The sequence below is a fragment of the Poecile atricapillus genome, chromosome W (genome assembly GCF_030490865.1).
Source record: "Poecile atricapillus isolate bPoeAtr1 chromosome W, bPoeAtr1.hap1, whole genome shotgun sequence".
Taxonomy (NCBI): Eukaryota; Metazoa; Chordata; class Aves; order Passeriformes; family Paridae; genus Poecile; species Poecile atricapillus.
This window is the reverse complement of record NC_081288.1, coordinates 39,255,984-39,281,404: the sequence shown is the minus strand read 5'-3', so window position 1 is coordinate 39,281,404 and position 25,421 is coordinate 39,255,984. Positions and strand designations below refer to the sequence as shown.

The following is a 25,421-nucleotide window of genomic DNA, read 5'->3' as shown; positions in this document are numbered from 1 at the left end:
AGGGCATTAGTAAAATTTAAATTTAGTTAAATTTTATTTCAGAATTATCAGTGAGAATGTTCAAGAGGAAATTCAGTTTTACACTTGAGATTCCTTGACTGTAAACACATCTCAATTTTTTCTTTATACATCTTCCGTTCCTTGCTAATAGTGTTGCACTTTTCTACAATTTTGGAAAATCCTGGAAGTCAGATCCAGGAATCATCAAAGCCACGGAAGAACAAAAGAAAAAGGTAAAGCCAAGAGATACAAACTTGTTCTTCAACAGCCTTCCATCAGCTAATTTGCTGTTCAGTACTTTACATTTCAGTAAGTTGTATAAGGTTTAAAATGTTGAAAAGCCTTCAAGATTTTTTTTTTAACATGTGGAATGCAGTTCAAGTCTTACCTGGTGCAAAATTGCATATTGGTCATATTGAGGAGCAAAATAAAATTGTAACTTGAGTTTTCAATTTTAAAAGTTTAAAAAGCTGTTAAGTGAAAAAGAAAATGTGAAGTTTCAGGCTTTTGCCCTACTGAAACAAATAGCCATTATGGGAAAAGTGTTAGTTAATTTTCTGAAAACTTTCCAGACTTTTAAGCACCTCTACTTTTCTTTACCTTTGTATCTGAAAGTATTAGACTGACAAACATTTTGAGGCTAAAACAGCCAAAACCCCGGGAAGTTTGGGGCTGGCTTTTATTTTGGTATAAATGTCAGAGAAAATATGAGTGATCTAATGATATCTAAGACATTGTATCATTATTAGCATCTCATATTTTTAATCAAGTGCATTGTTTCCAGCAGCCAAACTGAGCATTGAATATGCCAAAACTTGACAAGCAGCAAAAGTGTTTTAAGTTTCCTGGAAGCCAGCATTCCACCTAAAATGAACTTTGAGCTTCTACTTCATGGTTATTTGGGAAAAGACCTGTATGGATTAAGATCAGGCCACTTGGAGTTATATCCTTATGTAGGAATGAAAATACAATAGCCATTAAAAGGATAGTGTAGATAAAATGATTTTTGTATTCTGCAGTAGGTTATAGATGAGTTCCTAATCAACGTGCAGATTTGGATTTACTCTGAAAATTCCATTTCTGTTATTGCTAGCTTGCCAAATAAATTCCCAACTAAATTCTTTTCCTTCAACTGGACTAAATTATGTAGAGTAGTCAGCTGTGACACTTTGGATTGTATTCAGCAAATTGCACAAATATGCAGTTTATTTGATCTACTTGCTTAAGTTAGGCAAGCGTGCTTCCAAAAGCTTTGTTGAACTGGGCAGGAATTGCAAAATGCAACTTACTGAGGCAGATGCATATGGCTGTGAGTGTTTCAGATTTCTTACATTGCAGCTAACCACATGGTAAAATGTTCTGTTACCAGGGGTATGAGCCACTGTAGGATGTCTATGTTACCTTCATGCAGTGTAGCACTTCCCATTTTCATAATTTGTCTTCAAATATTTATTGCTGAGTTAGCCTTTAGCTTTGAAATAACTAAGAAAATTCTTTTAATTTCAGATAACCATGTTAAGTATGCTTAGAAATGTTTAGTAAGCAAAAATCTCAGATGTTTGTTGTTTTAATATGTTATACCCTTTCTTTTGTGTTATAAAATAGTCGAAGTCCCTCTTAAAGTGAGTGAAGAAATAAATAAAATTCTTCTATGGTTCAGAAGCATAGAAGGTTTACAAACCACAATGATGTGGATCTAACTGAAGTGATCCTGGGTCTGCACTTACATTTAAAAGTAATTCCTCTGCTCTTGTTAAGTTCTGATCTCCTGAGGTTTGGGATTTTGCTTGTGGACAATACTGAACTCCAGTGTTGAGTGTCAGACCATGCACATTCCTGTTTGCATCCTTTCCTTAGTCTGTAGTATAGTGTTACATTCCCACTGAAATCAGAGAGACTAATTATGAAATTGTCCAGGTAATCAAAAGTCACACCAGCAGCACTGAAATCACAGTATCTGACTAGGAGTAAGTATAAACTAGAATTAATTTAAAAGTAAATATGCATATTGGTTTAAGGAAGTAGATTCAAAATCAGTTTCATTGAATTGAATTTGTTCCTGTGTGTAGAAAGTACCTGAAATAAAGGGCTCACAGCCACAGGTCTGAAAATGCTTGTCACCATTAGTTTATATGCTAAATTATAATTTTTCTTTTTCCTGCAGACAATAGTAGAACTTGCAGAGACAGGAAGTCTGGACCTCAGTATATTCTGCAGTACTTGCTTGGTAGTATATTTTTTAATCAATTTCACCACCAATTTTTTTTTTTATTTAATGCTAAGCCAAAATTAGTGTTCCTGTAATGAATACATATTTGGCCTTATTATTGCCGTTTCAAAGGCAGAATTTATTTGTACTATTTAATCTAACCAGTGTTTTAAAAAAAAAAAAAAAAAGCAACAGTGAGAGAAGAAAAATTTTCATTATGGAAATAACTTGCCAATATCAAAATTCAGGTATCCAGTATGTCTACCACGTTGGTTGGTTATACACTAGCAAGTTATAAAAATCACACTTGACATTCCACTACCTCCATAATTTGCAGTAAAATTATGTTGTGCATAATTAAAATGATGTAAAATATTCTTTTCAAAAATCAAGTATTTCTCTATCTGGGAATAGTCAAGAGGGGGCAAAAAATAAATGTTGTCTAGTAAATATGCCATGTCTTTTCTGTGGAAGTTGACTAGCAAACACAAAATGCTCAAGTGTATCAGTGTTAACACTGCCAAGCTCTGATATATGTGGAACATGAATGATGTTTGTATCTCCAAATTTGAAGCTGGAAAATTGTATACAGATGTAACGCCTTAAAAATTATGTGTTTTTATATTCATATATATCTCAGACCACTTATTTTAAGACATAACCTTTCAAGAAAAATTTAGTAATTTAGCATTTTAAGTTTCATCGAGTTCTGCTTGTTGAGTCATATTTCTGTCTTTAGAAAATAACCTGACAAGTTTATGTTAGAGCTCGGTTACAAACCATACAGAATTGTGGAACTCAAGCTCATTCTTTTTTTTTAATTGTTAAAAGCTGAAATTATTCTGGTTGAAATGAGCTGTACAAAGCTCAATAGCTGGAGGTGATAGAAGAAGTTTGTATTTAAAAAATAATTCTTTGTATAAGAAAAATAATGTGAAAATCATTTCAGTGCAGTTGTACTGATGTTTGTGTTAAACAGTGTGTAGATTAAGCTAAATAGATAGGTTTGCCTTAAGAATTACCTTCAAGTTTTAAGTTCTCTGAGGAATTAACAACACCTCAATTAATTTACATTTAAATTGAGGGTTTGTGTTTTCTTCTATTTAAAATATATCAGGGTAAGTTGCTTTTCTAAACAAACATTTATTATCCTTTACAGATACGGAAGCCAGTGAGGTCCAAACACTGTGGTGTTTGCAATCGCTGTATAGCGAAGTTCGATCACCACTGCCCATGGGTGGGGAACTGTGTAGGTGAGTTGTCTGCCAAAACGCTCTGCAAGGTTTTCCCTGTTCTCATTTCACAGTGGAAGTGACTTGGCTTCTTAAGAGAAGCTTTTCAATATTGAGCTTAATTCTTTTTCTACACGTGATTCTCTGCATTATTCTCATTTGTGTTGTCTCTAATATGCCCATCCTCAAAACTATTCTGTGTCTAATTCAATTTGCTACATATGCATTTTTATTGACATAAAGTTTAGTCATGAAACGATGCAAAGCTTAACTGCTGAAAAGGCATGTGCCAATTCCACCACTGATTATTATCTGTTACATAAGCCAGAAACTTTAATTTAGACCAATAATATTCAGTGATTTATTGGTAAAATATACATATTTGAAATTGTTATAATTATAGAAGTTAGATACAGAATTGCTTCCTAATGAGGTATTCTCCTCTTTTTGACCATCCAGGTTGTCTTTTGTTCTCCCCAGTGATTATGAAATGAATGGATGTAGAGTAGAAATAAAGTCTCTAAATGCTGCTATTCCCAGTCATACTTTTTGAGAAACTTATTTGAAACTCATTATTACACAGGGAGCACTGAAGACCTCTCAGCTAGGAAATGAGTGCAGCTTGCTTCACATGTTTAATTTTTTAGGACACAAGTAGAGGTAACTTTAATCTTGGGGAGGAATTAAGACCTGGCTTCACTGACAGTTAACAGTTCATAAATGTTTCATTGTAGTCCTTTCAAATAGATAAAATAATGACTAATCAGAATAGTTTGGTCCGAAAATCAAGAGTAAAATAGTCGATCCTGGCATTTAAATTGTAATAGAATGTCTTTAAAGTCTCATTGACATCAACTTATATCACCCCCTTATGTTTTATGTTTCCTACAGATGTTACTATCTGAGATACTTTTGGTTTATATTTTAGATGTTTTACAATGAAAAACTAAGAAAATATTAATTCAGACAGGCAGGGGAGCATGGGCTTATGTTTTGCAAGAGTACTGAGGAGTACGTGTCAATGGGACAGAGAGACCCAGTATTTTAATCGGTAACTGGAAAAAATCCTAAAAACAAATGGGGGAGGAAAGATCTTTGTGTGTATTGAGAGAGTCTGTGAGTGATGGGATTAGGGTAGGTGGAGGAAATGGATTTTAAGTAACAGTGATGATGGAAAAGTAGAATCTGTCTTTTAGTGGTGGTGTACAGTGTGGGGAAACTGGAGGTAAAACTAAACATCAGGGGCCTTGAAATTATGCTGGGAAAAAGCATTAGAAATCTCAGTATGGGAGCTGGAACTGAACCAGAGGGAGTGATAGTCTGAGCAGCCTTATATGGCTTCTTTGTCTCAGATTGGTGCGTGGTCACTCTAAGCATGGGATTGCAAAACAATCCATTCTTAAAACAGCATTTGTGGTATGTTTGCCAAAAAGGGAAACATGAATCATGCCTTTCTGGAAAGGTGGAATTTGGATGTGTGTGGAATGTGTTAAAAGGATAAGAATGTTGCTAAAGATAGGACTGAGAAATCTTGTAAGAGTGTTTGCAGACACCCTAAAATAAGTCCTTTAGGGATAAAACTTGGCACATTAAGAGACTTAGAATATTTTTACCATTTTGAAAAAGTTGACAAAAAGTGGAGACTATAATAAAATAAATTAAATTAATATAAAAATTATTAATATGATGAATATAAAAAAATAAATGAATTGGCAACTAGGGAAAATTGTTTTCCTCAAGATTTTAGTTAAAATACAGCAAGCAAGTCTCTGGAAATGACTATATTTATCCTCTAAATGGAGTATCAAAATGGCAGTATCAAAATAGGAGTATCAAATTTTTTTTCTTTTAACTGCAGAGAATGACTCTATTCCTGCCAATCCAGGAGGTGACTGTGGAGCACATTACTGTGTTTTGCCTAATACTATTCAAAATACATTTTCTCCAGTTTATTTTTTCCACAGATGTTTTTTAATTTTTAACTGCTATCAAGATTGTTCAATTTCATTTATAGTTTTAAATGCTGTACCTTACTTAACACATATGGCAGAATTTGGTTTAGTATCATTAAAGATGTTGCTGAAAGAAGCATCCCATCAGATGCCTCTCAGATGGACTTCTAGGCCACTGCTTAACATCTGTGTTCTTTATAGAATTTATTTTCTGGAACTTAGCAGAAATTTAGAATGTAAGTGAAAGCAATACCTTATGGACATTCCCAACACTTTCTCATATGCCCTTAGGTGATTGAAGGCAATATTACAATGTAATTTTGTGGTTTTGGGCACTTGTTTGATTTTCAGAGAAGTGTCTTATGTTTAGACTAGCTTGTGTTATGTTTTTCCTCATCTCTTATTTATACAGTCTTTCAGCTCACTTGCTAAAAGCACTTGATTATTTTCTGCCTCCAGAGGATGCTCTTGTTTTAGCAGGGAAAACATTTGACATAATAAAGAAGTAAATGCTGTGCTGGTAAATGATGACAGCCAAATCTTTTGTAGCCCATTATCATCTCTGTGGGTTTAGTTTACAGCCTGGAGCTGTTGGAAGGTTGCAACACTGGACATATTTTACAAACAGAAGGAAGGCTGAGTACTTCAGAATTATGATGTACTCTCATAAGAGGCATATTTTTAGCTTTACTACTGTTAAAAATAGATCAGTCTTATAGTAACTGAATTTTCTTGCATTAGAATTCTAAGGCAGAGTTGTTTTTATCCCATTCATTGTTGTAGCTAGGTTCTTAGGCCCTGTCTGTTCAGTTACAGGCATTTGTTTTACAAGTTTCACTAGATATCTTATTTTTAGCTAGCTTCATCAAGCATCCAAACATAAGATGTGAGTTAGCTTATTATCAAGAAAGGCTGTATATTTGTTTATATTTCTATTACTTTTAAGAAAGTGAACTCTGCAGTTTGGTTTTTCAGTGGCTTTAAAAAAAATACTGACTAATGTGTAATTCCTAGCTGTTAAGGACTCTGCAACATCTGTCACCAGCATTGCTCTAAATACTGTCTATCAATAATTTCAGTAGTTCATGAAAGAAGTTACAAATGAATTAGTGAATTGCAGTTGTAATGTGACAAAATTGAAGTTGCTTTGTTGTCTGAGAAATAAAAGAAAAATCATAAGTAAATCAGCTAATTTCACTGTCTTGAAGTTATAGTGGCTTAATATTGTAGAGTAATGTTTCTATGTACAATAATAAGCAGTACTACTAAGTAAGCAATTAAGCTTTCTGGCGTAATGTTGTCATTCTGCTGCTGAAAGTGAAGTAATTTGGTCCCTGTTTTGCAACTTTAGGAGCAGGGAACCATCGCTATTTTATGGGATACCTGTTCTTCCTGCTTTTTATGATCTGCTGGATGATCTATGGATGTATCTCTTGTGAGTAAATGTGATTTTTTTGGCTTTTTTCTTCAATTGCTTCTATATACTTTATCTTCTTGTATTTTTATAGATTTTTATAAATCTTTGCATTATCAGAGTTTTGTGTTTTTATCCTGGAATTGAGCTGCACGATAATATTTGACTGTATTTTGTATTTTAATTTAGAAGATGTTTTTCTTGTCCTTGATCTTTATTTCTTCATCACAGACAAGTATGTGCATGTGTCCTGTATTCAAGGAGTTAGGAAAGGAAGAGAGAGCAAGTAAAGCTCTTCTGGCACTTGTAATTTTCTTACTTAACTGAATGCATTCTAATGTGGGCATTATATGTTGCTGTACAATAAACATACCTTAAATCTTATGTATATTTTTTGACATTTTTTTTTCCACTAGACTGGGGTTTCCACTGTGAGACAAGTTATACAAAGGATGGATTTTGGACCTATGTTACACAGATTGCTACCTGTTCTCCATGGATGTTTTGGATGTTTCTAAACAGTGTGTTTCACTTCATGTGGGTGGCTGTGTTACTGATGTGTCAGATGTATCAGGTACGGAAGAGCATTTCACTCAAAATGCTGTCTTGAGAGTGATATAACAGTATCAAATAGTTCTGTCATTTAAATTTTCACATCCATTGTGCTAGACAAAGTGTTTAATCTCTCAGCCTTGCTGGAGGAGGCAAGCATCTGCTGTCTCTTAGGATTAGGCATCATTCAGTTCTAATTCACATGGCTTTTTTTTGGTGCAAGAGGTTAAAATACCTGCCTCCTGCTTTCCATTCTCAGAATAACAAAAACGTAAGACAGACCAGAAAAGGGCAATAAAGACTAATAGAGAATAAGAGCTGTGGGGCCAACTTATAATGATGCTGTATGTTATTAACAGAAAGGGAGTGGTAGTTTGACAGAGGATGCAATCATTTCTTACGCTGCTTCAGTGTGAGTTGAGGTCATACTATTGAACTCTAATCTGACCAAACCCAAGTTTTCTTTATCCTTTTTGAGGAACAAAAGTCATACTGAAAACCTTGAAGTATGACTTGTCATTAATGAACCATGCAACTTGAATTCAATCTTATCAGAAAGATTTCCTGGAAATAGGAATTATTCTCTAAGGCTTAGGTAAAACTTTTCAGTAAGTTTTTGTCCTCCAATTTTACAATATTAATTACTTACAACATATATCAATTTCAAAATCTTATGCTTTATGTTTGCTTCTGATAATTTCTACAGTCAAAAACTTGTTTGTCAAAAGAAGGACTTTAAACAGTAAATTTGGTCTTTTTTCAGACTGTCTTGTGCAGTACTTGGTTAAATGTTTTTATGTAAGCTAAATTACTTATTCTTCCTGTCTTAAGATATCTTGCTTGGGTATCACAACAAATGAAAGGATGAATGCAAGAAGATATAAGCACTTTAAAGTTACAACCACATCTATTGAAAGCCCATTCAAGTAAGTTTTGAAGCATATACAAATTTCTTGTGTAGCCTTGCATACATTTGAATCATGTTGCTTGTCAAAACAGAACACACCTAAATACTTTCAGAATATCTTCTCTACTTGGAGTGCTGAATCTTGTCAGTTATTTTCACAGTCACACATTCTATCCAGTTAAAGGAAGTGATTAATGCTTTGTAGCATACAGTGCATAAACACAGAAAAGAATGCTTTCCAGCAGTGGTTGTATTTCATCATAGAGTTGAGGGGGAAATAAATACCCTCTTTATAAAGCAGATGCTCAAACCAGAGGTAGTTGCTTACTGCAGCATGTCTGTGTTGACCTGGACATTCATTTCCACACCAGGCACTTTCTCCTGAGTAATACTAACTGTGCTGTTGAATGTGCTGCTCTGTGCTGCTCCCCTTTCTTCTACTGTGAGAAAAGAGGCTTCACTTTCTTCCTATTCATGAGGAAGAGAATGGCTAAAGCTGTTTGTGGGGAAAGGGAGCAGGATGTCCCAGGAACTGAAGTGGGTGTTGCATGGGTGAGAGCAAGCTGTTGCATACAGTTTTTGGGCATCAGTACTTAAAAGGGTAGGTTGGGATTCTGGTTTCTGTAGTGATGAGGATGCAAGATGAAGGATGGGGTCCTGGGGACGAAATAGCACTGAGATGGGAATACAGGGTCATAGAGCAGCTTGTGGAGCCAAAGCAGGACATAAGTGAAGGCACAAAGATGATATATTGATGGTTTGAGAGCATGTTACAAAAGGAGCTGGATAAAGAAAAAACCACCTCTCATCCTGCTGTGCCTCCTATGGGAGCTGCTGCTCTTTCTGGTGCCACGCAGGGTAAAGGAGATTGGAGATGGGAACTGTGATCAGGAGCAGTCAGCATGGATTCACACAGTCCTGTGCAATGTGCTCTAGGATGACCCTGGTTGAACCAAGGACCCACTGTAGTCCTTTTCAACCTTGCCCATTCTGTGATTCTGTTAAGTAGCAGATGGATTTCTGTGCTAGACATTTGTGTGGTTTTTTTTTTAAAATCTCTTCATACAGAGCTTGTAGTGAGAAGCAGAGAAGCATCTCTGTGTAGTTGCAGTGTTCCTACAGATTAGAGCTGTAGCAAATCCAGATAATTACTTTGCCTGGAAAACACAGGATAGGAAAAAAGTGCTAGTTTGATCCCAAATTACTGTCACATTCACAAACCATTTTAACTGAAATAGCTGCTATTATAAAAATTACACACGAAAATAACACCAGATGTCTGAAATAATTGACTTAGCATCACCTGTCACATGAAGCATTGACATCAAATAGTTTCATCTCTTTTTTTGCTTAGACCTGCTCTCACATATTACATGAGCTTCTCCTCCAGAAAACTGATCTATTCAGCCCATGTCTAATTAAGTTAAAAATCCCCCTCATGTTGCGAGTTTTTATGTAGGTTTCTTAGATATTTGACAGTTAATTGATTCAGCCACAGAAAGTACTTGAATAGTTCTTTTAATTCAGACAGTGCTTTCTTAATTTTGTGTTGTCAAGGGACCTGGTTGATCCTAGACCTGCAGCTGGTGAACCAGTATGTATGCAGAGGCAGATATCAATAAATACAGAAATTAGTCTAGGAAAACATTCACTTCATGCTATCTGTACAGTGCAACTATCCTCTTAGAACAGGATCTGAACTATCAGGTTGTGCTACATAGATGGCTAAAAACGTGTTTTGGTAGATAGTGGAAGAAAGTTGGTGTCTTGATTATGCCTAAGGATCAAATATTCACCAGTCTGGTGACCACTTGTTATTTCAGAACGTGCTCATCAACTTGCTTGTCAAGTATGAGAGCAATTCTGAACATACTTGGTTGTCTAAAGTTACTAACTTCAAGGGTGAAGGACCAAATTTTTAGGTAGGCAAAAAGATGATGTACTTTGTTAGATGAGCTATGATATTCCTTGCTAACGTGTGTTTTTCTTTTGTTTTTAGCCATGGATGTATAAGGAACATTATAGACTTCTTTGAATTCAGATGCTGTGGTCTTTTTCGGCCTGTTATTGTGGACTGGACAAGGCAGTATACAATAGAATATGACCAAACTTCAGGATCAGGCTACCAGCTAGTGTAGCACCACCTTCATCCTGTGAGCATATCATTCTGAGTGGTGCCTGAAAAATTTTCTCTGTCTCTCTCGACTCCGCATCCCTTGAAGAGTAGCATGCTATGTGTAGGGCTGATGATGAATCATAAAGGTACCTTCTCTTCATCAGAGTTTTATTAACAAAAGTATAAATGGACAGAATAAACTGCCAAACCTGATCAGGAAGAGGAGGAAGATCAAAAAGGGATTTTAACAGTTCTTAACATGAGAATTATTCATGACAACATATTCACAGTATTTGTTATCGGGTTTTTTATTTAAGATCTTTCACAATGGAGCATGAGATTATTGAAGTATTGACATAAGTAGTTATATTGTGCTGAGCAGAAAAATTTGTATCCCAATATCAATAATTCCACTGAAACAAGAATCTAGAATATAAAACTAAATTTCATGATACAGAGTTCACTGATCGCTATGTTGTAGTTCCTGTAATGTGATTTTTTTAATACAGATTTTCTGTAGTAAGATGTACATTGAAAAATGTGCTTTTCAGTACTGTTATAAACATCCTATGGTGGGGATCCCCTGTAACAAGTTATAGCAGTAGGGCACGTCAGTTAATGTTGAGTAAAAATATGTTGCCCACGTTATTTTGGTGATTGTTTTTGCCACCAGTTAGTGGTACAACTAAATACTTGTAATAACCCTGTTCTGAAATAATGTAGTCTGAAATAAACAACTGCGCCAATAAGGAAAGCTTTTCTGTCCAAGTTAAAGCTCTGCTTAATTGCATGACACACCTGTAAAATTAGTTTACAGTATATAATGTTCAGGGAAAAAAAGTGGGGAAAAATAATTATCTTTGAAGTAATTGTATAAGCAACTTACAAACTAGCAATGTTTTAGTATTAGGTTTGGTCCTCATACAGTACAGTGTAGTGTATTTGGAGACACGCTGGAAGAGAAATTACATGGGGCATTACCACAGATGTAAAAGCAAATGTCTCGGTTACAAAAAGACAAGATAGTTTCAAATTGAATGCAATTGCAGAACCCAAAGTTGCCTGAAATGCTTATTTCATTTGGATGTGAAATAATAGAACCCAAACTTTAAAAAAACAAAAAATTAAGAATCCCCATAACAGCACGTGCACACAGAAAATGCAAAGCGGTGTTCTGAAGATGATGGTGTATTGCACGTGGAAATCGCCCTTAATTTCTGTTTTTAAGTTCTCATGCTACAGATGTGTTGGAAGGTAAGGAATGATCTGAAATTGCATTCCAAAGGGGCTTTTCTTGAATGTGATGCACTGATTTTTGTTATGGTGTTTTCATATACTCATAGTGAATTGTTCACTGCTTCCTTAACTATTGTTTACAGAGAGACTGAGAATCAGTTTAGTTCTCTTCTAAGTGCTGTAGCAACCCAGTGGTTCGAGGAACCTGTGAGGGGAACCTGTGAGGGGAGTTTGGGGAGGGACCTGAAAGCAGATGTCTGAGACCAGTGTAAAGAATGTGTATCTGTATATAAATAATTTATCAAATAGTTTTCTCTTCGTGAGTGTGTGTTTAGTGTATTTAAAGCTGCTCATTTTCATTTTATTCAACCAAAAAAGTGTAGGAAGATATCTAATGAGCTTTTAGTGATGTTAAATATTGCTGTTAATAGGCATTATGCCCTGCAAATTCACTGCATGTTTGATGCTTGGCAAAATTAGCGTTTTCTGTAATACGCAGATTACAGGTAATAAAGCAATCTAGTGGTATTCCCGGCCCTTGCCTTAGTAAGAGGAGCAGTGAAACTGTAAATAGTTGATGTTCAGTATTTGCAAGTAAACATTTTTTCTGTAGCTGTTCATTGATCTCAAGACACGCACTTAGTTTGCAAGTACCAGATATCAGGATTTACAGAAGTGCAGCATTAATCCTTGAATGTTTAATACTGGAAAAATCAACGTTGTCTTGGACACTTAAGAGGAGAGGTTTGGGTATAGGGATGGCAAGAAGCTTTGGCTACTGTTGTCAGACAAAATTTGTAATCCTAACAAAAACATGCTCTATTTCTGTAAAAACAATTGACTTATTAATTTTTTTTCTAATCAGAAAATAGTATGAAAGCTTTACACTATGGTTTGTTTTAATCACCAATGATGCTCTGCATATTTCTTCATTCATTTCTTTTTTTTTTTTTTTGCATTTTAGTTGGGGGTCGGTTGACTTGAGGAGCTTCAATACACTTTATTAAGTATCATCCAGCCACCAGAAGAGCAGTTCAGTGCATGATGCAAGTTTCGGTCATATCAGTAGCATTAACTGCCATGAATTGCATCATGCACTCCATGTCAAAAATGTTTGCAAAAGAAGAGGTAATCCTTGGTAGCATATAGCAGGTTCTGCACTATTTACATGTCAGTAGCTCTCTGGTGACAATTTGTTGAGGCCTGCAGAATCTGAGCGATAGTAGGTAGTTGTGAAAATTAACATGCATATCTGGATTTGGGATGTATGAAGTTTCCAGTGCAAAATGTAACTTGTCTTGAGTAACACTGAATTGTTGATGTGAAATCATAAAGCAAGCAGGGGGGAGCCAACTATGCAGCATTTTTCTGTCAAGTTATCAAACTTAAAATTCACTTGTTGAACAAAAACTGCATTGCTTCTGAAACTTAAACTGATCCAGACAAACAACAGATCAGACCAACTTAATCTGACATAGGTAGAATAAATAGGAATTTTGTCTTGGCCCTAAACATGTGCTGTTTCTTTGCAGGTTTTTGTATTCTTTGATGTCCACCAGATTTTTTTTTTCAATTAATGTGTAAAACAGCATCACTACATTTTAAGCTGTGGATTTTTTTGTATATTATTTATAACTGTGCCAAGTATTATTTTAATACTGTCGAGATCTTGATGTGTATTACATTGTGAACAAAAAAAAAAATCTGTAAAATGTTTAATAAACTAGCTCTCCTTACATAAATTAAATCTGTTAAATTTTGTAAGTTATTAATCAAATAAATATTGACTCTTAGATGCAGTGTTTGTATTGACTTGGGGTGTGATTTCCTAGAGTGTAGTTTCTGACCAGTATCAGAAACCTTTCTGGAAAGATGTATAAGTGTCTTACAGATGGCACACACCCAAATCTGTACAGATGTGAAATCCTATGAGTTACTACACTGTTGTGGTAAATTACACCTTTGCACTACCACTTAAAGTTAGCATTTGCTAATTAAATAGTCCTGTCTTTTGAGTGAAGCATGCTGGCAAGGTGACATTTCTGAGGGGAGAACTCCATCTAGGGAATGTGTTGTGTGGCCCTAATGTACTTAATGACATTTGAAGTATTCTAAGGGTCAGCCAGACATCTGCACAGGGCTAGGATGTGTCACACACACACAAGATGTGTGCTTCTGGGTGGCACTTGAAGGAGACAGAGTACCTTGGCTCTTCTGGTCCATGCTAAAGGTTAGAGTTTGAGTAGAAACAAGGTAACAATTCAGGTTTGAATTTAATCGGGGTATTTATAACCAGCACCATGTATTAAAGTATAAGGCTAGGATTTAGGAGCACATTTAAAGGAAAGAAAAAAGTGTTTTCTACTGAGTCTTGGTTTGGCATTGACACTGAGAATTAGTGGTGGTATTCTCCCCTTCCCCACACATTGTTCCTGGTGAGGCTGTGTCCAGGCTGACCACCCTTTGGCTTGTCAGGAAAAGACCAGGGAAGACTTGACCTGTGCTGAAGATCTCCATCCAAGATTTGCAGTGCTCCATCAGAGGAAGTGTTGTGCTTGAGAGTCCTGATGATTTGAAAGCTGGTTTGTGGGCCTGAGTTTTTCTTTGGAAAGAAGGCAGCCCTCTGCACCCTCATTGTGCTTTGACTAGAGTTCAGTGCCTTGTATATCCCATTAGCTGTCTTTTAGTAAAATCACTTTCTTGCTATGAAAGCAATGTCAATGGTATGACTAAGTAGCAGGACTGAGAATTTTTCCACAGGTTTCCTAGGCTGTGTTGTTGCTTGCTGCCTCACTCATGCCTGAAATGTGTTGCTTCAGACTTATTATCTTCTTCAGCTCTAATCTTTCTTGCTCTGTGAACTGGATGAACTCTTGGGTCACATTTTGAGCTGGCTTGTTTTTCCTCCTATCCACATGGTTCCTTCATAACCTGTACAAAATGCTCATTGTGTATTATTTTGAGTAGTATGTATTTTTTTAATTAGACTTTTGGCTTGAACTGCTTCACTGCCTCAGACCATGGTCAGAGATGTTGCTTGAAACTGCTTTAGACTGTGCTGATACACTTGCTTAATGTTTTGTTGCAGCATTCCCAGTCTTGAATGTGTTTCCATAAATTCAGTATTGTGAAGGGTTCTTTTATCCCAGAAATGTATTCCCAAACCAGATAAGAGTTTCAAAGCTTGTTTTTTTAAACCTAATAACTTCTTAATCTGCAGCTGTCTTAGTGGAATATTCCTGTGCAGTTAAGTTCTGTGCATAACAGCACCTCCAGACTATTATGGTGAAAATGGTTTTTCATTTGCTAGAGACTCTGTGCCAGAGACAGGCAGCCATTTAGGCACAGTTACCCCTTATCTATCACTTTAGAGCTGTCACCATGCACAGCTGTAGAGCAACACCCCCCTCACTTTTTTTGCAGACAAAGTAGGCAACACTTAGATTTATATATATCAAGATCTATGTATATCAACAAGCAAAGCTTTATTGATTAGATTTATGTATATCAAGATTTATGTATATCAACAAGGAAAGCTTTATTGAATTGATACTCAGTATTAAAGGTGTTACAATGGGATACACAAGGTGAGGAAAAAAGCAGTGTGTGTGTTTTTAAAATCATCAGCTGAAGGTACACTACAGTGACTAGTATTTGTTTCACAGTAGTTAGTAACATTTAGGATACTCTTCTTCCTTCTAGCAGGATCTCAGCAGAGCTGGAAGGCGTTTTTAGCCCCCTCACTGGGCGTGAACGAGGGCACCTGCTCCCTGGCCATACCCAAATCCCTTGGGGCCAAAGTTCTTTGCGTAACAACCTGTGAGAAAGATGAACATGCAGTAGCTTAATCTTCTGGCACGTTAATTACGAACAGCACTGTCTAGGCTAATCCTCTCAGCAGCTCCTCCTTAGTCACTAGAATATCCCCCTGGGAAGTAGCACTTAGAAACATTTTGTTAAACTACATAACTAACAGGACTGAACTCAGTAGGCAGGACTGTTTGGTCTCTGTAGCTCCCAGCCCACTCTGTGAGAACAACTCACAGGTCGGTTCTGGGGCTTGGTATCTGTTAAGGCATTTGTTGTCATCAAACCACTGTGTGGATCAAGTTTATATCCACAATGACCCAAAGCAGAGCAGGATGCTTGCTGGCTTGTTTCCTTACTCTGATCAGGCAGAGGGCAGGGCTGCTGCTGCATTTATCAGTATGTGAGGTTTTACTCAATGCAGATGTCAACTACACTAGCAGCTTCAGTAATATCTATTTCATATTTTACTCTATTCCTATGACATAGAGAGCACTTTCACGTGAACATAAGCCTGAAAGTTTCTTATATCAGCCATATATTGTCCATTTATCCTTGTAAGACATTATCTTGAGCCATAAACAGTCTTTACTTTTTTCTCACCTTTACAATAGATTTCTCCCTCTTTTTCAGTTAGGGTTGTAGATTCTAAGCTTTTTCCACACTTGGCACATCGGAAGCAGTTCTTGTGCCATGGCTAGAGAAAAAAAAAAGACAGTACTAAAACACAGGATGCCAAAGTTGGTAAAAAAACACATTAATTGGATATATCTGCATCATTGTTGATTAGAGACTGAAAGTGCAGCTGAAGAGAAAATCAGCTGAAGTGCACCACTAGCAGACAAGAGCATCTGCATTTCTGTGAGCAGCACAGCCCAAGATTCCACCCAGCATCCTGCTCAGAGCACCATTCTGAAAGATTTGGGCTTGCTGTGATCAATTGAGAGCACAGCTTGGCTCTCTTTAGAGCGAGTCAGACAGCTGGCAGACTGACATGCAGTTTTACGTGGTATTTGCAAGAGACCATCCCCTTTTTGCTGAAACATTCAGCCTCCCTCACAAGCTTCACACCTCAAGATTGTTTCCTCTTCTGGGTGAGAGGGGCTTCTGTAGTCTGCTTCAAGTCTCTAGCATGAGACGATATTAAATCTTCACCTCTGAAATCTAAGGTGACCACTCATCACCCTGCATTTCAATGGGTTTTTTTTAATTAAGTAGATTGATTTTACTATTCCCAGTGCAAATAAATGCAATTTTAAGGTAACTGCCCTGCAGTTGGTTCCCTGCTGGGACCAGCATAACACACCTTACTCAGTTAAAAGTCCACGTAGCAGGTACAAAACAGCACATGCAGTTCCTTACCTTTCCAGCTCCTATTACTTTCTCTGCTGCATAAACAGAATCACCACACCTTGAGCATTTCTCTGTCCCTCCAAACTTCTGAGCAAACTTGGAAGGGTTTGGATTTGTGGTGGGCCGGTGAGGAGAAGGCGTGCTGAAAGAAATGGGACATTTGTTTTCTCTACTCTTTTACTAAACAATCTCTCACTCTGCTTAGCAACATAAACAGACTAGCATCCGGCACATGGTACAGAATACAGTACTGCTGCAAAACTGGAGAAGTAAGTTACCAGCAAGGCCATCCAATTACATTTGGTAGGGAAAAAAACCAAAGCCACAACAACAAACAGAGAAAGGCCATGCTTTAAAGGATAAAAATAAGCTACTGTAAAGGCTAATTTCCTGAGGAGCCTTCCCCTTTTCACTTAACTAGAAGAGCTGAACTCTATCAGGACATGGATTTTTCAGATAGTAAGCTACAAATAATTCCGTTAAGGTTCTGTCCACTGATTATAATCAGGAGCCTGAATGGATCACTGAACCTGGCTGGAGAGCATACATGATATAAACGTTAAGCAGTAATTTGGGAACTTGCATGAAACAAGTTCTGAGACATACCTCAGCTTCTTTCCACATGCTTTGCTTTACAGCAATAACTTAATCAGACTAGGAATGTTTACTATTTAATGTGACTTTTGGTTTTGGCTATAATTAAGTACAAATGGTTCTTCGTTTGCTAGTTAAAAATTCATTCTGCTTGTAACCCCAGATTCTCAGCTGTCCAAGTCCATCCCTGCAAGAACATGTTGAGCATTGCCATTTCCAACTTACTTAGGAGGGCAGTGTGAGACCCACAGTCACTTCTGTGAGCTTATGCGATGCCATCAGCAGCTCCATAATCCAATCCCCTATGGCTCATTCATAGGGTGTGTCTTTGCTTGCACTAACTCCTACTGTTCCAGCTCACATAGTCACCAGTGGGAGCTTTGTGCACTGCAGGTTCAATGCCCCGCATTCAACTAGACTGGAGTATTTTGCAGCATTTCTATTCCAAACAGGAATATAAACAAAATCCAGCCTGAAAGACTCCTCTGAAAACAGTACTGAAGGACAAGGGCCATGCACCCCCCAACTCAGTTGACTCACTTCTCAGGCTTGATGCCTAGTCTCTCTCCCCTGTCCATGTTCAGCGTGCCTGCCCCTTGGCCATATCCATAGCCTTTTGGGCCATATTTCTTCCCATAGCAAGATTTACAGTAAACTTCAGCATCATGAATTGCTACAGTTGTGCTGTCCAAGTTTTTCCGGCAGACCACTGGAGAAAAAAAAAAAAAAAAGTTAAACTGCCTTAAGGGACTATATCCATCAGCACACATTGTAAGCCAAAAATCAAGTGAGAAGTGATGTTATGGGTTTCCCTGTCCAAAACTCTTCCCATTAGGCTGTGGGACCACCAGAGATTAAAAGGAGCAAGTTGCTGTTTGAATCTGTGAATTATGCTTAGCCCTGTAAAGGGCTCTATTTCCCTCCCACCTCTTCATGACCGTGACATTTAAAGCCTGAAAACTTGCTGTTGTTTGATGAATGAGGCTGCTCAGAAACCCAGAGAGGGCAGTCAGCAGTTTCCCTTGACAGATGCCATACAGCAGAAAGAAAAAGCCTATCCTATCGTACAGAAAAGCCCCTGTCCTGCCCTTTGGGCCAGGATGGGGCTGGGGAAAAAAAAACAAACCTTCAAGGTTCTCCCCCCACCCCCACCTCAATACTACTTCTGGGCAGAGCTGGGTCTGGTTCACAGCTGTCACCAGAGGGGCTGAGCTTTCCTGGCATTCCTACATTGCCCTTCAGCACAATGCAAGCCCTCTCTCTACTCAAGGTTACAGTAGAAGGGAGGACTATTTCCTTCTTGAACCTCCTTTTGTATGCCAACTGGCACACTCTTTCCACCTGCAACAACATTATGCCCATGAAAAAGAATTTGGGGAGAAATAAAAAACAACACCCTCATGAATTTTTTGTTCATAGATTTAATGCTTTCAAAATACTGGGTGACTTTTGCTTATGGCAACCATTAGCTCCATTCTTTTTATAAGCCACTAATATACAAGTAAATCAATTAATGCATGTTTGTTAAGTCTACAGACTTTAACCCCAACAGAAGTATGCACTAAGGAAAACCATGTATTCAGACACACTAGAGCCATTGTTTGACTGTAAGTTCCAGGTTTCTTTTAATAGTAACTCCCACAAAAGGCTGAAAGTGAGGCAGCTGAGGCATCTAATCTTTGTTTTTTGTAACCACTGGTAGAGCTCAAGGAAAGGAGCGTAGGTGTGCCAAGGCTCCCAATGCCAGCACAGCACACCAAGGTTAGGCAGCAGACTTAACAGCAAACTTGTTTGAGGGGCCCAGCTGTAACTGCAGCCAATGTAAGAAGGCTAAACCTAGCTCTGCCCATATGTATTAATCACCAACAAGTAGGGCAAAACAGTACCTCATGTTTGCAATAAGGTAAAATTATCTTGATTCAGACACAGAGGCTGTCTGTTTGCAAAGTTGGAGCTTCCAATTCACAGGGACCCTTTGTTCCCTTCATCCAAGCAGAGGTATTTTCAGCAGAGAAAGTGATTTTCAATGCCTCACTAGGCTTGTTGGTTGGACTGGAAAATAATGCTTTGGACTCCTTTCATCTGAAATAACACAGGCCTCTGTGCCAAGAAAGTTTAGGCTTTTGGCTGTGCCAAAGCATCAACAACTCGGCTGTGCTCATGCGCACTCTTGTCCTGGTCTGCACAGGACTCCAGGGCAGTAGTTTGATAGCTGTTCCTTCAGCTTCTGCCAGCCCCAGGACCATGGGGAGAAGCCCAGTTGAGCTCAGATCAGTGCAAACAAGGCTCTGCCACTGGCCTTCCTACTCTGCATGAGCAACACTTAAGCCAGGTTTCCAACCTCAGGAACCCTTAGACACCCAAGGAAAAGGCTGGCAAGAGTACAAATGTCTCTGCTCTGAGACGTACATCCCAACCCCTGATATGATAAAAACCTCTCCAGGAGGCGAGTTCTCCCCTCGAGGATGCCAAGCCCAGGAAGCACATGGGGAAGCAGGAATCAGCCTCAACACGTGATGGACAAAGTCACCTCTGGCCACTGCCATCCCCAGTGCCTCACACGTACCAGCTGAGTCTGGGATGCCTCCTTTGAACCATCCCCTTGCTGCTGTGACCCCCACAGCTACACCAGGAGAGATTTTTGGAGGAGAATACTTACTGCAGAGGAAGCAGCACCGGTGGAAGCTCCTCCCGTCACACTGCACCTCCTCAGCATGGTAGACGGTGCGGCCACAGGCACCGCACTTGTTGCCACCTCCCCAGTTCGGCATGGTGGTTCTCTGTGCCCAGCCAGAGGAAGGGAAAAGGGGAGACATTTGTTAAACACAGTGTGCTCCACCATGCTGGCCCCAGAACAGCTGGGGTTACAGGCTCCTTTAAACCAGATCTGTGAAGTTTGTGTGGCATCAGAGCATAACCCTGCAATTTCATCCATTGTTTAAAAACGTGACCTTCCACTGCATGAGAAGTTTTTGGGACCAGTTCAACTTCCCAGCTCTTCAGATGCCAGACCAGACTTAAAGGCTTAGGCAGGCTCTCTACTGCTATTTGTAAAAGCAGACGAACTGGCAAGAGGAACAGAGACCACTGCTGCTGAACAGCAAGAAAAACAGAGACACGGTCTTCATGGGCCATGTCCTCTGTCCCTGCCTGGGGATTTTGAAAGTTACATAGATTGGATATGCACAAATTACAGTTTCATGCACAAGAGCTTTACTGTACCTGGAACGAATGCCCCCCAGATGGATATAATTTCAGTTTCTATGCTTCATTACTGCTGGGCCTCTTGTCTGATAGAAGCAATCCAATTGTGCCAACAATGGTGTTTTGTTTTACTGCAGGGCCTATCATTTGGGATGTGGTACAAGCCAAAGTTCACTTCACCAGAAAACCACCTATTAGGGGTGTAGGAACATTCTGAACTCCTTTGAGATCACACCTGCACTTCAAAGAAGCTTAAGGGGGATTATTTTCCAGGGATTCCACCTCTGTTACATGAACTGCACCTTTACCAGGCAGGTATATCAACCAAACCAAACTGCTCAAGTAGCCACAGCTGATTTAAAAGGATCCTGCATTACTTGCAATGGACACTCACCAAACTGGGGACAGGCATCTCACTCATTGTGTTAACCCATAGCTTTGGGAACAGTCTCTTACATTAAGCCAGAAGCAGTGGCTGTCCCATCTCAAGGTGATCTGCTCCCTCCAGAACTCCCCTGCACTCCCTGTCACCACCCCCAGCAGTTCTCCCCAAGCTCAATGAGGAGCTCCTCCTATTAACTGTCTGGGGTTAAAGTTCCAAAGCAGAGCCCTACCCATCACCTTCGGGATTTCTGGGGCTTTCCTCCTGCCACCACCACCATAAGCTAACACAGCTGTGTTTGCTGAAGGCTCATCTTGCTATCAGCCCTGAACTGCCCTTGGCTTGTGACTGCTGTTCAATGCTGGTTTGCTCTCCTGCAGCTCAGTACCACCACCTCTCACCAGCACAGAGGCCAACAGCAGCCAGACAGGGTTACTGCCTCCATGAACTTAACCCAGCAGAGCTGCTCAGCACTCATCACCCACAGTACTCCTTACTGATCCTCATTTCACACAGGGTTTTTGGGTGAGGACCATGGTTTGCCCACTGGAAGTCCAGAGGGCACCTCCTGCCACCCTACCCCACCAGCCAAGAGCATTTCCTCCCTGCAGAGTTCCCACAGCCGTGCTGAAGTACAGGTCAGCTACTAGGGAGGGAGGCTGGGAAGGAATTTCTTGGGAGCTTCTGACTTTTCTCTGCAAAATTCACCTTCAGTCACCCTGAGAAGCTCTCCTAGGCCTGACAAGGAAAAGATACACACAACAGCATCCCCACACAAAGCCCACAGCCTGCTGCCTTCCTTCAGTTAACTCTGCACGCATCCCTCTGAGCCAGAAGCAGAGGACTACCAATCTCCAGTTGCCTCCCTCATCAATAGAGAGGAGCTGGAAGTGCTACCACGGGGAGCCAGAAGGAGCACTTTGCTTCAAGAGCTCCTTTCTCTAAGGGGCTCTTCTCCCAGTGTGTGGGACATGCCTCAGCGCAGAGCAAGCTGCCTCACACCCCAGGCAAGGTGGAACAGACTCACAAATCACAACTGAGAGCAGCAGTTTTGGCTAAGCCTGAATTACGTGACCCATCTTGCTTGGTAAAACAAGCCTCCTGCCCCAGCAGCATGAGCAGCAGTTCAGCAGTTTTAGGAATGCAAGGTAGGACGTGTGGTTCCCGAGTAAGACATGCTTCCAGGTAGCTGCTACAAGATCTTTGTCCAAGACAAGCAGACAGCCATTCATGGCATGTGGGAAAATAAGATTAGTTTATTAACCTAAATTGGGGCACCTTAGGTACATTCCTAACCAACAGCTTAGGAAACTTCCTCAGAATGGCTGAGCAGTGCCATTTGCACACTGACACCAATTACTGAGAAAGCCCTTTGTTTAATACTTCCATGGGATTAGCATCATTACTGCTCTTTGGTTTAGCACTAATACCCTGACCCAGCTAATAAAATTAGTTTTATGACATTTCCCACTTTGCTTTTGTCATTCTTGGCACAACTGTACAGTCTAAAAATCGAGATTCCATTTCTTTTATTCAAGTGCTTGGCTGTGCTACTGCACAGCAGCTGACATCAATCACAGCAAAGAGCGTCCTTAGTTGACGAGAACATAGGCTGCACAACACTTTGGAAAAGGAATGCATGGATTGGGGGGGAAAAAAAAAAGAAAAAAGACAAAAAAAAAAAAGGAGAGATTCCTTTCCACTCTGTATGTTTTCCAAAATGTAAATGGTATTTGGTACAAGAGCTACTTCTGTCTTTTCCTCTCATCATCCCCGTGCTCATGTTCTTTTGTACATTTCCATGAGCCTACACTATTATTTTAATAATTTTGTTAGCAAACAATAATTTAGTTTTCACGCACACTAGAGCTGAGGACCTGAATCATGTTTCCCCAGCTTTGCCCCAGATTTCACATGCAATATTGGGCAACACAGGGTGCAGCTCCAACCTTTCTTCCTGAGCGAGACAAAATACTAGACGACCCGACAACCATGAGCTAACTCAAAACTTCTGATAAGGTCTTTGGGAATTCATTAAGTGAAAAACAAAAAGGAACTTTAGTCAGCCCTTCAAGGTGACCGTATTCTCTTCCAGAGAAGGTGTTTCCATTTATCCTCCCATGATGTTCCTATGGCGGTCTGCGTGGGAAGAACGGCAATATTTCCTCAGTTACTCAGCAGCAGGGGCTCTCAGGCCGGTGTCCCGCAGCAGCCGTGCCCCGGCACAGCACACAGCGCTGCTGCCCGCTCCTGGGCAGCGCTGGGCCCGCCGCTGCAGGCTCCTTCCCCAGCCCCACAGGGAGCAGCTGCCGACCTCCAGCCCCGCCCCAAGCCTGCCCTGCTCCCTCGGGACTCGGCGGCTACTTCATGCAAGCCTCCGGGGAGCTCAAAAGCAGCAATTAGACATGCAGGTGATCTCACTGCCGGCACCAACAGTCCCGGCTGTCGGCTGCGGCTCGATGGCAGCCGCTTGTACCCGCACGTCATCCACGGGACAAGCCACGGCAGCCGCCAACTCCTTTCCGACCCGCTTGCTAGCGGCAGCTCTAATTCAAGAGACCTAAGCCAGCCGCAAGACAGACACACGAGAATTCCAGGCTATCCGGTTATCCTGGACGGCTTTTTCGGCTGCCAGTCGGGGAAGCCCGGTGCGTGGCAGCTCCATCATTAGAGCGGCCAAGCGGCAGCAGCGGGTGAGCATCGCCCGCCGCCGTCTCCCCCTCACCGGCACCGCCACCCCCGACCGCTGCCGGGCCGGCCCAGCCCACCGTACCCCGGCACTCACCTCACCTCGGCTCGGCTCGGCGCGTTTCGGCACGGCGCGGCCCCGCGGCGCCTTAAAGGGCCGGGGCGGAGCCATGAGGGCCCGGCCCGGCCCCCGCTCCAGGCCCCGCTCCTGGCGCGGCGCTGCCCGCGCTGGGCCGGCCCAGGTCGAGGGACGGAGGGGCTCGGCCCTGCCGTGGCCGCCCCGGGAGGCAGCAGGAGATGTCCCAGCTGAGCCTCGGACCACAGGACCCCAGCTTGTGGTTCTACCCAATTTTAGGATTTTGCTTGACGTTCTCGCAGGCAAACACGGGCAAGGGACGTTTTCCCGAGAGCGGGCGTCGGGAAAGAGGATTCCCAGGATGTGAGGAGCGGGCGAGGGCAGGAGCCCGTGCCCGGCTCGTAGGAGCCTCGGGGCACTCGGCACCGCAGCTCCCGGTGAAACACTGCTCCCGTGGGGACTGATTAGGAGAGGCCTTAATAGTTTTCACAAAAGGCCAGCAATTAGAGCTGTCTACAGCATGCTGGAGAAAACTGCCCGAGGCTTCAGCTGCTTTTTGTAAGTGTCCCCATCTCCCAGTTTCCCGGGGTTGCTGCACACTGCCTCTGTCGGTCTCAGGATTACGCACGGGACTCCCTGTGTCTAGCGGGACGTGTGGGTTTATCCCCTGCTCGTTATTAATCCAATACCAAATCACCTCCTCGTTGCCCACAGGAATGCCGGGCAGCACGGGCACGACTTTTCACACGCACCAGAGACAGCCCCAGGCATGGAGCCCAGCGAGCTGGGTGGAGGCAGCACCTGCGAGCCCTCCTGCACAGGCACTGTGCAGTGAGATGGGCTGTGTGCTGGCCGGGCTGGAACACGTCCCGCCGAGCTGTTGGCACAGACAGCTGGGTGACACGCAGCCTGGGCCCAAACTGCCTGTACTGTGAGGTGACTGAAGGGGAGCTCCACACCAGGTCAGAGAATGAGAAGGGTTACCTGTTCTCTCCCCTTATAAAGTTCTTTCCATGTTCTGCAGCCTGTGTGCTGTCAGCTGCAACTTGCTGAGATTTTTTTTGCTTTCTGGTTTTTTAATTTTCTTTTTTTATTTGTAATGAATTTTGAATGATCAGACTGTACATGATTTATGTGCATCTCAGAGGCCTGCTCCATAAGGTATCTGTTCCTGTGGAACAAGTTGATGTTCCCTGTAAGCAAGACCAAGAGTCTGACATCAAGCAATATAGCAAAAACTTTATGCTAGGCTTTGAGGGAAGCGAGCACTAGGAGAAGTAGAAGTGTTAGCAACTCATTTCTCGAATTGGAGGTTGCATGAATCCTGACAAGTAAGAGGTGTATGAGTCAGAGCAGGCTGACTCCATTTGCTGCAAGAAATGCCTGTGCTCTCTTGTCCAACCTGTCCTGCTCCCAGCCCTGCTGGAACTGCATGTGATGATGCTAAGTTATTTACCATGTCTCCTCGGGTAGCCTCCAGAGCTAATAGATTCTGTCTTTTGATAACATTTCCTACAGACTATAAAAAATAAACAGCAGACATCCCAATGGGAAGAGAGAACTTAGCAGACCTAGTAAGGTCTGACCATACCCAAAGAAAGGAAATTCTCACTGTGACTAAGAGGCCACACTTGCATGAAATAAAATACTCTTCAGTGGTGAGGCACTGCTGAGTGAGCTAGAAGACAGTCTGATATCC

General features: G+C 40.8%; 2 protein-coding genes across 3 annotated transcripts in view; one reads left to right on the top strand and one right to left on the bottom strand.

The window, feature by feature from the left end:
- Positions 1 to 13,411, top strand: part of LOC131591777 (palmitoyltransferase ZDHHC17) — a 64,714-nt gene extending 51,303 nt beyond the window's left edge. Inside the window, exons 11-17 of one of the 2 annotated variants that reach the window (XM_058862821.1) lie at positions 111 to 233; positions 2,165 to 2,227; positions 3,369 to 3,462; positions 6,745 to 6,828; positions 7,224 to 7,381; positions 8,191 to 8,285; positions 10,266 to 13,411. In XM_058862821.1, coding sequence (XP_058718804.1) covers positions 111 to 233; positions 2,165 to 2,227; positions 3,369 to 3,462; positions 6,745 to 6,828; positions 7,224 to 7,381; positions 8,191 to 8,285; positions 10,266 to 10,404 — 756 coding nt within the window. In that variant the 3' untranslated portion in view covers positions 10,405 to 13,411. The remainder of the gene's footprint in view (positions 1 to 110; positions 234 to 2,164; positions 2,228 to 3,368; positions 3,463 to 6,744; positions 6,829 to 7,223; positions 7,382 to 8,190; positions 8,286 to 10,265) is intronic. The other variant, XM_058862822.1, reaches the window with a different exon arrangement.
- A 1,725-nt stretch (positions 13,412 to 15,136) lies between these two features.
- Positions 15,137 to 23,834, bottom strand: LOC131591778 (cysteine and glycine-rich protein 2). Its single transcript, XM_058862823.1, has 6 exons — positions 23,749 to 23,834; positions 20,032 to 20,152; positions 17,913 to 18,081; positions 16,788 to 16,920; positions 16,029 to 16,122; positions 15,137 to 15,435 (listed from the first exon to the last, which is right to left on the bottom strand). The coding sequence occupies exons 2-6, from the start codon at positions 20,141 to 20,143 to the stop codon at positions 15,359 to 15,361; spliced, it is 585 nt and encodes a 194-aa protein (XP_058718806.1). The 5' UTR covers positions 20,144 to 20,152; positions 23,749 to 23,834; the 3' UTR covers positions 15,137 to 15,358.
- Between the last annotated feature and the right edge of the window lie 1,587 nt (positions 23,835 to 25,421).

What these genes read in the sequence shown, in the direction of transcription:
- LOC131591778 (XM_058862823.1), bottom strand. Translation starts at nt 20,143, where the DNA reads ATGCCGAACTGGGGAGGTGGCAACAAGTGCGGTGCCTGTGGCCGCACC. An exon ending in CCGGTGCTGCTTCCTCTGCA is followed by an intron (nt 18,082 to 20,031) that starts GTAAGTATTCTC and finishes TTTTTTCTCCAG; the next exon opens with TGGTCTGCCGGAAAAACTTG. An exon ending in CTAGGCATCAAGCCTGAGAA is followed by an intron (nt 16,921 to 17,912) that starts GTGAGTCAACTG and finishes CATTTCTTTCAG; the next exon opens with CACGCCTTCTCCTCACCGGC.